Genomic DNA, 13,632 nt, shown 5'->3' with positions numbered 1-13,632 from the left:
CACAGCTGTCTGTCCAGATGAAATCTACTGGGTAGGAAGGGGTTTGATTTGAATAGAGGCAAACTCCACCCAAACCTGCTCTTTGTTGAGGTGTATGGGGTGTGTTGGGGGCAGTGGGGTTGTCTTTGCAAACAGGGGAAACGAGGTACAAGGCGGGGAGATGACACTTAACCCTTGTTGGGTAGGATAGGCTCCTTCTGGGGTTTTATCAGGGAAGTTAATTGATGCCACAGAAAACAGGTGAAATATTCAATACCATCTTAATGACTTGAAGTTGAAGTGGGTGATGCCTTCAGTCTAGACTGCTGTGGGGCTATCTTTCCCTGGGCTTGGTAGGTTACCCCTAGTGTGACAGCTGCACCACCACAGAGCTCTGCTGTGGATGTTAGCTTGCATGGACCTCCCATCAGGCTGAGATCTATGGATCTCTGGCATAGCAGCACCCATGTGAGAATTGCTGAACCCTTTCCAGAGAACCCCTAGTTTCACTTGTGCAGATCAACTCTACCTCCTGTTTCCAAATAGTTAGTCATCTCTTTGTTTTCGTAGCTGAGACATCTCTCAAACACCATAAACTCCTTCAAGCCCAGGGTTTTTAAGACGGGAAGCAAACACACATGTCGAATCATTGACTACAGCCCTATGGATGAGGTGGCCATTTTGTCCCTGAAGCGGTAAGTTCTGCATGCAGTTACTGAATTGTTTGTGAATGTAAGGGGGTGAAAGTATTGATGACAGGCAGCAAAAATCATGCTGTTTTGGTTGGCTGGGGCCCAGAACCTGGAGTTCCCAGCTTGGTGTTTGTATAGTCTCCACCGTGGAGTTTAGCCAGCGTTGTGACAGCTACGAGGGTGTGAAAAGAGCACCCCTACTTTGTCTAACTTAGCTGTGCTGGTAAAATCTCGGGGAGAGGGAGGAAGGAGTTACTGGGACAGTGGGGGGACCAACAACTGAAGTGACTGGGGGAAGGGAGGAATTCTGGAGGTCTGCAAGTTGAGGTGAGGGCAGGATGGTCTTTATCACTGCTGGGTTTCCCTCCAAGTTCAAGCTGACTTACAGGCCACCCCTTGCTATGTCTCTTTCTAGTCAAATTATTGATGCTCCGTTTCTGAGATATGAGGACATCCCTCCTGGGCACGTGGTGGAGGTAAGATCAAGGAGAATGTTACATATGTGGTGCTGTTGGGTCCTTTGCTTGCTGGAACACTTAAGCTAATGCATTTTCCCTTTGCCTTGTTCATGCCCTCTGGGACTTGGCATTTGAGAATTCAAGAACAGTACTAGCAAAATTCAGTTGCAGGTAACTGTGCTGAGTGAGGTTTTGACCCAGATTTATTGCTTGACATGTCTTAGTGAGGGTATCACAGCCTTTCCAAAGCCCAGCATACCTGATTGCATGTTGGATAGACATGCAGTCAGATATGTAAGGTCCTCAGTTCCTGAAGTCAATGGGAATTTTGTCCCTGACTTCAGCAGAGCCAGGACATGCTCCATGAATACAGCACAGTCTTACAAGGGGAGCTGTGCTGCTTCTCAAGTACATCTGGAGCCTGGCATGTCGCTAGTGTGGTAGATTGATCTCCAGGTGACCTGGGTTTATTGTTTGGTGGTGGTAGTAGGTGGATGGTCTGGCCTATATGTTAGCCATTTCCGTCAGTCACATGTGGGCAATGGCTGATCCTGTTCTCTTCTTTGGGGGCTCTAGGGCAAGGTGTTGGCTCTGAAACCCCATGGGATGCAGGTGAAGGTGACTGATCACATCAAGGGACTGGTGCCTCGACTGCACCTGGCGGACATGCTTCTGAAGCAGCCTGAGAAGAAGTACAGCGTGGGAGAGCAAGTCAAGTGCCGGGTGAGACCCCAGCCATGGGCCTGACAGGGGGTTGGGGGCTGACTTTGTTTTAAATCGCACTCTTCCACCAGAGCAGTGCCTGAATGCTTAAAGACTGACTTGATCCTCTCTCCTTCCACAGGGGTGTGTGCACACATGTGCTGGCTGTTTGTGAGTGTGCAGTGCCTATGTGAAAATGAAATCACTCCCTTTTCCCTGCTCCCCTCCTTGCTGGGCATCAGACTGAATGTTAGGAGATGTGGGCCCTGGTGGCAGATCTGCTGCTGTGTGGCCTAGCAGGTTACACCTGCTGTGTGGCAGGTTATACCTGCTGCTGCATGAATCCAGGCTGGGAATCTCCTTGTGCCTAGTTGGTCCCCAGAAACAGCTAGGGGCTGATTTTTTTTTTTTTTTTTGGTGGGGTTTTATTTATTTATTTTTTTGAGTGGCTCAGCATCCTTCATGCCACAAATCACTGAGAATCAGGCCATGGGTGTTTAACTTGTGCCCCCAAAGGTAATAGGGTTTTCAGTTCACTCTTTGGAACTGTTTCCTGTTGGTAAAGCACTGGCAGTGAGCCTTGCTGCCTTTCACTACAATACTCAGAGATCCTCTCACAAAAAGGTCTTGAAGTGCCAAATACACTCACTCACTACATTTAACAGCTTCATAAACTGCAGCCACGACTTGAAAAGACACATGGAGACTAATGGACATGTACTGGCTTCTAAAACAAACCTCGTAAAGGATTTTAAATCCCAGCAGTTCTCCCTGCCGATGCCTGTCAGTATTGCTAGCTTCTCTGTTGGGCTGTGTTTTGATGAATGCTCTCTTGGAATAGACAAACAGTGAAAGTGTTTTGAAATGATAGTACTTTAACACTGGATCTGGCCGCATGTACATTTGGAGCAGTCTCCCCTCGCCTTTTAAAATAGATCCATGTAGCATCTTTTCACAGCTAAGTCGTCCTTGGAAGGAGGTAGAACATGGGATGTAGACAACATTGAGAGGGTCCACCCGCATGATCCGGGAACAACAGGGCAGACCCTACAATGAGAGACTGTGGGACCTGAACCTGTTCAGCCTTCGCAAGAGAAGGCTGAGGGGAGACCTGGTGACCATCTATAAACTCACTAGGGGGGACCAGAAGGGTTTGGGAGTGACCTTGTTTCCCCTAGCGCCCCCGGCATAACAAGGAATAACGGCCACAAGTTGTTGGAGAGGAGGTTTAGATTAGACATCCGCAAGAACTACTTCACTGTCAGGGCAGCTAGGATCTGGAACCAGCTTCCAAGGGAAGTGGTGCTGGCTCCTACCCTGGGGGTCTGTAAGAAGAGGCTTGATGCCTACCTGGCTGGAGTCATTTGAGCCCAGTTTTTCTCCTGCCCAGGCGGGGGGTGAGACTTGAAGATCTACAAGGTCCCTTCCGACCCGACTTTATGATTCTATGATTTAGGTGCTGGCTTTACACTTACTTGCTTCTCTTTTCGCATGTGTACGTATAGTTTGCCATCCTGTTTTTTTGGTATGTTTGCTGTTGCTAACTACTACGTATGTCCTTTGGGGCACAGTCTTGATACTGATCTAGCTGATAACAGGCATGCGTCTTTGGAGATCATTTTCCAAAGTGGTGGTTTTTCCATTGAACTTGGCTACCAGGTCACGTGGTGCTTTGTGCTGGTGCACAGTTGGTTTCCTTTTGGACATTTCCCATGGTACCAAGCTGGTATCGTCTCCCAGCTGTGTCTGGTATTAGCTCAAGGTTTGGGTTGAAAATGCAAACACTTGAGGGGGTGAGGCAAGGAGTAGCTTGTTTCATTCTTGGATGGTCTGTTGGCCTACTGCAACATGTTTCTTCCCCATGAGAGCTTCCAAGACAGAGAACAGGTCCAGGCTACCTTGCAGGCTTCACCTCTGGTTTAAAGGATGAGCCTCAAGCATCTGACAAAGTGGGTTTGCCACCTACAAAAGGTCAGGCCTCTGAACCAGTTAGTCTCCAAGCATCCACCCTGGCCTGCCTTCTACCTCTGCATTAATATCTGTGAAGGGCTTTGAGATCCTTGGAAAGGAGGCACAAAAATGGGGAAAAGTGCTGCAGCATCTGCGCATCTGAAGCAAATATGGGGGGCAGAAAGTGGCTTGTATGCAGTGAGTATAACTCAAGGGTTGGTTCACTTCACCTTGCCTTACCCTTTCCCCATGTTCCTCTAGGTGTTATTGTCCCATCCTGAAGAGAGGAAGCTCATCCTCACTCTGAAGAGGACTCTCATCGGTTCCAAACTTCCAGTCCTTGCCAGTTACACAGCTGCGAAACCTGGCCTGGTCACGCACGGCGTTGTGGTATGCGCCAGGGAGTTTGGCTGCATCGTTAAGTTCTACAATGATGTTAAAGGCCTGGTCCCCAGGAATGAGCTGGGCTCAGAGCCCATTCCTTCCCCGGAGAAAGTCTTCCGTGAAGGCCAGGTAACTAACAGCCTCCTACCACCTCCTACCTATGGAAGAATGGGAGTAGGAGACAGACTGGCTAGAGATGGCACTGCACCTAGCAAGTTAAAGCGAGCTGGCCCATGCACATTGTAAATGAGCTGCTGCCATGGCTTCTGGGCTACCTTCTGTTGGGATTAGAGAGCATCATGAATAGTCATGACTCTCAAAGTTGGGGGACAAAGAAACCTGGCCCCAGAGTGTTTGTTGATCAAGGTGCTCAGCAGGGGTTTGGGGCATTTGTGCTGCAGCCCTTGCTTACCCTGTTTTCAGGGTCTGGAGAATGGTGCTTCATCAGTCTTTTTAAGTGACCTGTTCCAGACCTGGTACCTTAGCCAGTGTTAAAGAGCCCAGGCTCTGCTGTTTGAATCAAGGGATTAATTCATCATCTGTGAGGTCTGGGTTCTGGTCAGAATTTTTTCTGGATCTTTTGTCTGTCCTTCATCCTGCTGGCTATAGAGCAAGGTCTCTGTCCTTTGGATGTGTGGCTGGGAGCCAAGAAATATGGTCTCTGTTTTGAGACCTGCTCCCAGCTAGCACTGTGACTCTGGGCAAGTCCCTGAACTCCTGTTTCCCATCTGTAGTGAGGTGGTTGTTCTGGTGGGCTTTGTGAAGCTGAATTTGCTGATGTCTCTAAGGAGCTGGGACCTGTGGTTGTGAAGAGAATTGCTGCGTGGTTGTTTCGCTGCCTTTGCTTGCCCTGCTGCAGTGTGCTGGATAGAAGGGTCAGGGGTGGCCCTATGGGCAATATAGTGCTGAACGCTTTTTCCTCTCTTTTCCACAGGTTGTCAAAGTAACAATCCTCAAATGTGAGCCTGAGCAGGAGAAACTGCTGCTGTCATTCAACCTGACTAGCAAATCAGCTTTGGAAGACGAAGCAGAGCGGGCTCCAAAGAAAAAGCGGGAAGTGACCTATGAAACTGGACAGGTATCAACTCTACAAGTCTCCACTCCCCTTGCACAGTAGCAGGGAGACAATTCAGGGCAACAGTTTGTATCTAGAAAAGCTATTCCCAGAGGCATGCATGTGGAGGACCTGATCATCTTTTGAAGTGGGAGAAGCAGAGGAGGTTGTGCTTGAGTTGTGATGCAGACATCAGTAGTTCCAGTGGGTGGAGTGAGCTTTACTTCTGGGCCCTGAAACTAATGCTGTGATGTGCTAACAGCTGCCTTGTCTTGCTCCAGAGGTGGCTGCATGACAGTGTTGGCTAAATATGTGCCATCCAAAGAAAATAGCAGGATTTGTATGTGCTCTGGAATCCCTTTGGGGTTGAAGATGCTACCGGCACTTGAGCACAAATATCACTGCTACAAGACTGGGATTGTTCTCTTGGGTTGAAGCGAGCCTACCCTCCCACAAATCTGAAATCAAATGGATTTTTCAGGGCTTTGCCCTCTCTGGTGGTGGGGATGGTCATCCTTTTTAACAAATATGTAAGGGTTTCAGAGTTTCATCACTACTGGAATAAGACTAGTCCTTGTCCATAGCTGGGACGCTAAGCTAGAATCCCTACAACACAGTGGTTGCCACCCTCAGATTGCAGTGGATGGGGACCTTGAAAGTGCTTAGCAGTTTCCATTACAGGGCTGCATTTTCACATGTCTCCCATTATCTCTTCAGATGGTGGATGTGAAAGTCTTGAAGAAGAGAGAAAATGGTTTGGAGGTCTCAATCTTGTCAGACAATGTTCCTGCTCACCTTCCCATGATGCACCTGTCTGACCACATTGTTAACTGCAAACTCCTATGGCACTGGCTTCAAGAGGACGACATTCTCCCCCGGGTTATGTGCCTAAGTGACAAGGGAGGGCATGTTGTATCCTTTGGGGATCTGGCCATGAAGTACATCGCTCGGTGGGGCAATGTGTTAGATATCTAGGTTGTACAGAAGGAGTAGGAATTGCACACATTTTGGTGTGGGCTGGCTGTATCCAGTGCTGAAGGTACCATGAAACCTGGGCCAGTCTTGGGAACGAGTGATGGTCAGAACAGCTGATTTCTTGTGTACCTCCCAAGCTGGAACTGAGCCTTGTATAATATTGCAAATCTCGTCATAAATGGGTATTGTTTGTAGCTCTTGTACTTCCTTGGGGTACCAAGCCACACCACACATTTTTCACATGAATATCAAGTATAACAAGATTTTAAGCAAGCAACTTACAACAGTTTTTTTTTTTTGCTCAGCCCATAATTTTAGAATTCCATCGTTCACATGGTGTAACGCAGTATGATGTAATTCTAATAGCATCCAAGATACTGGCTGCTAAATAATCAATAGTGGGAAAGCAAGATGGTAACCCAAGCGGCATGATTCTTAAACTGCAGTACTGCAGAACTTGCAAGGACTTTAGGAAACCATAGTTGATGGTAGATGGTGGTAGCAGGGGATTTGTTAAGCATCAGGGCTGTTTCTGTCTCCTCTTCTGCTTGTAAGGCTCTGGTCCTTGACTGTGGTTCAGATGCTGTGCAGAAAGCCTGCATTGATTTCTGCTGTTGAGGAGGGGCAGGTGGTGAGGAGCTTTTCTGAAATCCAGCCAGGGATGCAGCTGACCGGTTTCGTGAAGAACATTATGCCCTACGGAGTGTTCGTGGAGTTTCCTTTTGGCCTGGCTGGACTGGCACCCAAAGCGGTAAGCCAGGCTTGACTTCCCTTTACAAAGCAGCTTGTTGGCACCTCACAGTTGTTTGAGAGGGAGGCTTAAGGGCTCAAGGAACAGCACATCTGCAGACTCACTGCCCAGCTGATTGGGGTGAAGACTGATGCTATGATTGTTTTAAATTTGCTTCCAAAGTGAATTAAAGTAAATGGAATGAAGCCACTTTAATGCTGAGTATGACTGTCCACGCAGGGGTTTAACATGGTTTAAGTAATTCCCTAATGCCCTCATCCTTTTCCTACACAGGCTATGAGTGACAAGTTTGTGACAGACACCAAGGAGCATTTTGTGGTGGGACAGACAGTGGTTGCCAAAGTGACAAGCATTGATGAGGTGAAGCAGCGGGTTCTCCTGTGCCTGAAGCTATCTGAATGTAGCGTAGAAGATCCTGCTGCCAAGAGCATCTCCTTGCTGAGCCAATGCTTTGAGGAGATGAAGGAGGTTAGGAGTATCATGAGAAAAAGAGGTGAGGTTTTAGCCAGCTTTTACAGCCCTGTGCCCACGTGGTCAGAGCACAAAACTGAGCTCTTGGGAAATAAAACCAGGAGAAAATGCATCATGTTCTTTCAGATAAATTGAGCCAGAAAAGCAATGGCTTAATTTGTGAGCAGAGCTTATTAAGAGATCCATATGTATGTAGAATGAGAGTCCTGGCCTTTAAAGGCTATGAATAAGGGAACTTTTGGGGGCACAAACATATCTGTCAAAGGAAAGGCCTCATGCTCCCATAGAAATCCATGGGATTTTTGCAGTCTCAGTGGGAGCAAACCGAGCTCTGAAGTGACTGAGGACAGAGAGGAGAGACACAAGCTGTGATGTTATCCTCATCCTGATGTAGACCAGAAAGAGTAAGCGAGGTGCAGAGGATCAAAACAGGTGCTCCCCAGCCCCTGTAAGGTGAAGAGCAGAATTGTGGGGAATCCTGGGAACCTTACTGTTCTGTTTGGATTTACCTGATCAGGTCTTAGTGCCCTTGACCAGAACATCTCTAGGGATAAGCCTTGGAGAGGTAAGGCAGAAGTGGGACCTGCTTTGTGTGCAAAAGGAATGAAGAAATTGCAGCTTGCTCATTCTTGATAGAAAAAAGCACGTGCTGCCTGCCTTCCCCTGATGCTGTCTGAACAGCCATGGAGTGCACTTTGGCTTGTGTGCACAGCTGCTGTGCAGAGCCAGTGTGAATAGCAATTGCTGGCACTCAGGCCTGAATTCCCTGGGTGCTTTCCCTCAGGTGAGAGCCTTGATCACCTGTGTAAAGGCCCCTCACGATATCCAGATATATGCACCAAAGACAGGAATATCAGTGCATGCTTCAATTTAGGAAAGAGTTATTAAATAGAGTGACACCTGGACACCAAGAGGAGGCACCTTAGAAATGCAGAAGATGTAATGGTGAGACTACAATGAAAAGGCTGGAAAAATGCAAATGAAGAATAGAATAAATGGAAAAGCAGTGAGCCAGGCTGTGTTAGCGCTCTGTGTCTGGCTGCCAGAACAGCTCTGCTCATTTATAGATTAGCAGCCTTGGGAAAAAGAATCTTTCACTGGTACTTTCTTTTTGAAACTAGAAGAAGACAGGGCAGATTTGCATCCCACAGACTAAATAAATCATGGACATGAGCTTTCACCACACTTCCTTCAGCCCACGAAGAACTTCATTAATTGACCTCAAAATCTGCTTCCGTTGGTGTCTTTTTGTAGCAATTATGCAAACAAGTATAACACATCTGTCAAAATAAGAAACAACTGTGGACTGGGTTAACGTGATAGTACCTGTGCATTACTGACGTCAGCTGGATACTAATAGTGAACTAGAAAGGGATACTAATAATGAAGTTGTGCCCTGAGTTCCAAAGCCCAGGTAATCAGTTGAAAGGGTTAATAATGATGACTGATTTTTATCAGACAACCTTAATTGGACTTGCAGTATCTGTGGGCACAGAAATCCATGTTTATACATGCCCCAGTCATCACACAACTGTAAAGAAATGGTCCATTTTTTGGTTGGGATTTGCCAATACCATGCCTCTGCTTCTGTTCTCCTCATCTGAGCATTGGCTTTCTTTGACATCAGCAACAAAACTCCCACTAACGTCAGTGTGAGTTGTTAGGCCAACATGAGTGCTTTTTAAAAACCTGTGCCTGCAACACAAATGGAGTATTTGCATGCTTGGATAAGGTTTTAGCTCAGTTGCTTAGAGCATGGTGCTAATAACACCAAGGTCGCAGATAGATCCCTGCATGGGAGGTGAGACCTCCCTTGCTTCAAGCAGGGGGTTGGATTAGATAACCTCTTGAAGTCCCTTCCAGCCCTACTTCTCTATGATTAACCAGATAACATTAGCAAATTTTGGCCCTTGACTTTTAAATAACACATTTATTTGTGTTTGAAACCATATGGCTTCCAAATCTGTTTTTTACCAAACTCTGAATTACATTTCCAACTTTTGATGCTGGCTTTTTAAAATAAACCTTTGCCTTTCACTTGCCTTAATGTATCAGAATGAGATTGGTCAGTTGTTTTCAAATTCTCCTGCACATAGTAGCGTGTGCCAAGGTTTCTGTAGGGCAAAGGAGCATTTGCATCTAATCATGGCAGTTCAGCAGAAGTAATTCTAACTTGTTTCTATGTCTATTAAGTTTTAAAGATTTTTTTTTTTTTTTACAAGCTCTCAGTCTAGGATGTGAAGGATCTTTTGTAAAGGTGGGAATACAGGCTTTTACAATCTGTTCTAAGCAAGAGTGAAAACAGTCTTATTTCTTGCAAAGACGCAATTTAGATGAAGCTAACTTTCTGCCTTCTTTCTCCCTCCATCTGTCTAGGGCATTCCAAAGCAGCTCAAAACCTTTGCAGCTTAATGTTCGGGCAGAAACTGGACTTGGTTGTTCAGGAAGTGAAGGAGGACGGCTCAGCACTCTTTAGTGGCAGCAGCATTGCTGGATTGACTGTAACAGCCACTTCCCATCACCTGGGAGGTCAGGAATGTCACATGACCTTCTCTTGTTGCTCTGCCCAGTGTTGTCATCATGATCTAAAACCCGTTAGTCTGGGATGAAATAAATTGCTGGGGAAATTATGTAAAATACAGCTTATTTCAAGTGCAGGAGTAGGCTCCTGGGGGTCTATTTCTAATTGTATCACTAACTCATTGAGGCAAGTTGATTAAGCTACATCTGTGCCTCTGTTCTCCTCATCTGTAACATGGGTATAGCTCTTTGCTTCCCAGGTGTTTGTAGGACTTAGAGTTTTGAGATCCTGTCTGGTAGAGCAAAGCAATGTATTTGTGAGAAACTTACCATAAATACCTTTTCCTTCCTCCCGTAGAAGCTGGACTGTGTATACTAGCTATTTTCAGCAATTCATTTTGGTATGCCATGGGGATGCCACACTGAATTTGGAATGGTTTTTCAGTATTTTGTTCTATCATTGTTTACTAGAGGTAGTGTTTTGGTACAACATGACCATTTCATTTATAATGCCTCTTTATTACTGTTTAAAGATCCATTTATGTTTGGGCATGCCCTCTAATCTGCATACTGATTCCAGATAATAGGAATTATACCATTATAAAATCAGCTTGATTGTGCTTTCTGTCACTTTTTTCAGTGCCACTAATGTTGGGGGCATTGGTCTTCATTTCCAGAAATGAGGTCTTGTACATCTTGCTGCTAGTAGTAGCTGTAACTAATGGATCTTTCCTTAAGTGGGTGTGGTACCACTAGTAATTCAGCTAATCCAGGTGCTCCAGGTATTGGTCACCTCTTACATGCCAGTAGGTCTCAGTTGCTTGAAATCCTTCACTGCCATCAGAAGTTAACATCCTCACTCTTGTTTATAGACAGGCACCTGGTCCCTGGTCAGAAAGCTAGAGCCTTGATTCTGCATGTAAATGCCCTTAAATCCGAAGTTCACGTCTCCCTTCGAGAAGAGCTGTTGAACCAAAAAGTCAAGCAAGTATGTCTGACTCGTCTTTTACTCACCCTGGTGTGCATCTTCCTCTATTAATGTTTCTCGTCTAAAATTCATCATCGCTGTGTCTTTTGTGGCAGGGAGGGAGAGGTGTTGGGTGCTGGGGAGGGCTGTGGATGTCCTGGCATTGCAATCCGATGTTCCTACAGCAAAGTCATCTCTGTTTCACAGTTGAAGGAAAATTCCCAGCACTCTGCTGTCGTGCAGCATGTTGCAGAAGAGTTTGCCATTGCCTCATTGGTGGAAACGGGTCAGCTGACTGCCATCCCTGTGGCCTGTCACTTCAATGACACGTTCCGTTTTGACTCGGAGAGACTGAAGGTGGGGCAAACCATCTTGGTGACCTTAAAAACAGTGAAGCCGGGTGAACACGGAGTCCTGCTAGCAGTGCAAAGCCCAGCCAAGGCAGTTATAAGACCCCGGAAAGAGTCCGAGACGTTTGAGGAGACCTTGGTTTTAGTGCAGCACTCGCTGTGCATAGGGGATACAGTCACTGGGAAGGTGAAGTCTGTCAAGCCCACCCACATCACAGTTGCCATCAGTGACAACCTGACGGGTTGTATCCACGCATCGCAGATCTTGGACAAAGTTCCCATTGGCACCTTTCCAACATCCAAGCTGAGACCTGGCCAGAAGGTGACTGCGTGGGTCATTGGAGGCAGAGATGTGAAGACGCACAGGTAGAGGGAGAGAGCTGCTTGGTCCCTTCCTGGGGAATCTGGTGATGGAGCAGATTTAATTCAGATGTTCCTCATTCCAGCTCTAGAGGCTGAAGCCCCAGGGGAATTTTCCACTGTACTCTGCCCAGGCTGGGGGCTTCTGTACCATTCATGCACTGCACTTTTACTGCTGGAGGTGAGAGGTGTGTCCCTGATAAGGGTTATAGGCACAAAGATGCGTGATGTCCCTCTTAGTCAGAGCTTCTGTTGCTGTCCAGTGAAGCCAGGTGCATTCTGAATAAAGCCTTAAGGGCTTGATTTTCAGCAGCAATGACCATCTATAAGTCCCACTGGAATTCGGTGGGGTTTGGGCACAAACTCCCAATCTAAACATCTGGGGCTGCTGCTCGGCTCCTTCCTGGTTGCATTTCAGCCTCCCTTTGCAAGGGAGGAAACTCCTCAAAGGTAAGCTGAGGCAAAGAACGTAAATGACTCTGCTTTGAGGTGGCAGTAAATGCCTCTGTACAGAGGGCATTAGGGGAAAAGTACTCAGCATTTTCCTGTTTTCCAGGTACTTGCCCATCACCCATCCACACTTCACGAAGACCATTCCAGAACTCAGCCTTCGGCCAAGGTAAGAGCCTTGGTTTCCGTTTAGCTTCGTGCCAGCCTGGGTTAATGTTTGTAAGCGCTTTGCAGATGGAAAACCTTGAAAGCAAACACCAGCTCCCTGCATGCTTCTGTGGAAGAGCCTTGGCTCAGTGGGTTTGGTGAAGCCCATTGGTGGAGACAAGAACGTGGGAACCTTTGCATCCGGGGGGGACATGGTTCTTCCGGGGCGAAATGCCGGGCTAGCGGCTCCGGCACCGCTTAGGGGAGCCGCGGGCTTTACGGAGTTGTGCGAGCGCGCGGCTTGTGGGGCGGAATTGAGGTAGCTCTTAGCCGCCCTCGAGGTTCGCTGAGTTGGCACAAGTAGACGACTTAGAGTAAGTAGTTAGTGTCTCTTAATCTATAGGTTGTCCGTTGGTTCACGAGGTTCCAGAGCCAGCCCTTGCGTTCCAACAGTGGAGCTAGTCCAAAGCTCGGTGCGGCTGCCGGCTCCTTAAGTCCCAGAACTGGTCAACGGCTCATTGATATGGAATGTTAGTTATAAAAGTTATTACGGAGTAGATATACAGTAAAATAAAAAGATTTATTCACTCACCTGGCCTCACCCTCTTACAAGTAAGAGGGGAGGCCGGTTGGAACGAAGTTGCAGTAAATACAAGTATAGCGAGCGTAGATATGCTGTCTAAGCTACGATGAGAGGCAGTCGAGAAGCGGAGTCTCCGATGTTTCTTCAGTTACAGTATGCCGGATACTAAAGGGGGTCTGTTGGTTCACGGGGTTCCAGAGCCAGCAGCTGCCGACTCCGTAGTCCCAGAACTGGTCAACAGCTCATGAATGGGATAGTCTATAGGGTGTCTGTTGGTTCACGAGGTTCCAGAGCCAGCCCTTGCGTTCCAACAGTGGAACAAGTCCAAAGCTAGGTGCGGCTGCCGGCTCCTTAAGTCCCAGAACTGGTCAACGGCTCATAATTGGGAAACACAAAGCAATACTGTAACACAGTGAATCGTTGTCAGTTGTCGGATTTCTGAGGCCTTTATCTTCGCTGGGATACGCCCAGGCGGGGAGGCTGAGAACCGGTCTGCAGGGTGATCAGGCCCACAGAGTTTTCCAGTTGTCGTCTCTGCTGCTTCCTGCTTTTTGCCTCTTTTATAAATGTTTGTTGGACTGCCTCTATGACACTAACTATAGTATACAGATAGGATAATTTTCTTTTACATAATTATTGCTAGGCAGATTTTCTACATAAGTTTCATTTCTGCAAAAATGACACTTTTAGATAAGAAATGAAATTTACAGAATGCGCATGTGTAGCTTAATGCCAGTGGAGAGAAGTACAAAGCGTTCATTTTGATTAACAGTCTACTTCAAGGTTACATAAATGTGAGAGTGCCGCGCGGCAGTTACACAAAAAAGGAGAAAATAATA

The 13,632-nt window shown here is 46.9% G+C and overlaps 1 protein-coding gene across 1 annotated transcript in view; it reads left to right on the top strand.

The window, feature by feature from the left end:
* The window catches only part of PDCD11 (programmed cell death 11), a 43,298-nt gene that overhangs the window by 14,472 nt on the left and 15,194 nt on the right, over window positions 1-13,632 (top strand). Inside the window, exons 10-21 of the mRNA XM_090058190.1 lie at window positions 550-674; window positions 1,087-1,147; window positions 1,706-1,852; window positions 4,043-4,294; window positions 5,100-5,243; window positions 5,937-6,131; window positions 6,775-6,945; window positions 7,219-7,438; window positions 9,793-9,945; window positions 10,809-10,924; window positions 11,111-11,619; window positions 12,170-12,232. Coding sequence (XP_089914316.1) covers window positions 550-674; window positions 1,087-1,147; window positions 1,706-1,852; window positions 4,043-4,294; window positions 5,100-5,243; window positions 5,937-6,131; window positions 6,775-6,945; window positions 7,219-7,438; window positions 9,793-9,945; window positions 10,809-10,924; window positions 11,111-11,619; window positions 12,170-12,232 — 2,156 coding nt within the window. The remainder of the gene's footprint in view (window positions 1-549; window positions 675-1,086; window positions 1,148-1,705; window positions 1,853-4,042; window positions 4,295-5,099; window positions 5,244-5,936; window positions 6,132-6,774; window positions 6,946-7,218; window positions 7,439-9,792; window positions 9,946-10,808; window positions 10,925-11,110; window positions 11,620-12,169; window positions 12,233-13,632) is intronic.

This window comes from Crocodylus siamensis, chromosome 7, assembly GCF_052110815.1.
Source record: "Crocodylus siamensis isolate JL-2025a chromosome 7, ASM5211081v1, whole genome shotgun sequence".
In the NCBI taxonomy this organism is placed as follows: domain Eukaryota; kingdom Metazoa; phylum Chordata; order Crocodylia; family Crocodylidae; genus Crocodylus; species Crocodylus siamensis.
The sequence above is the reverse complement of the archived record's forward strand: the minus strand, read 5'-3'. Positions and strand labels throughout refer to the sequence as shown.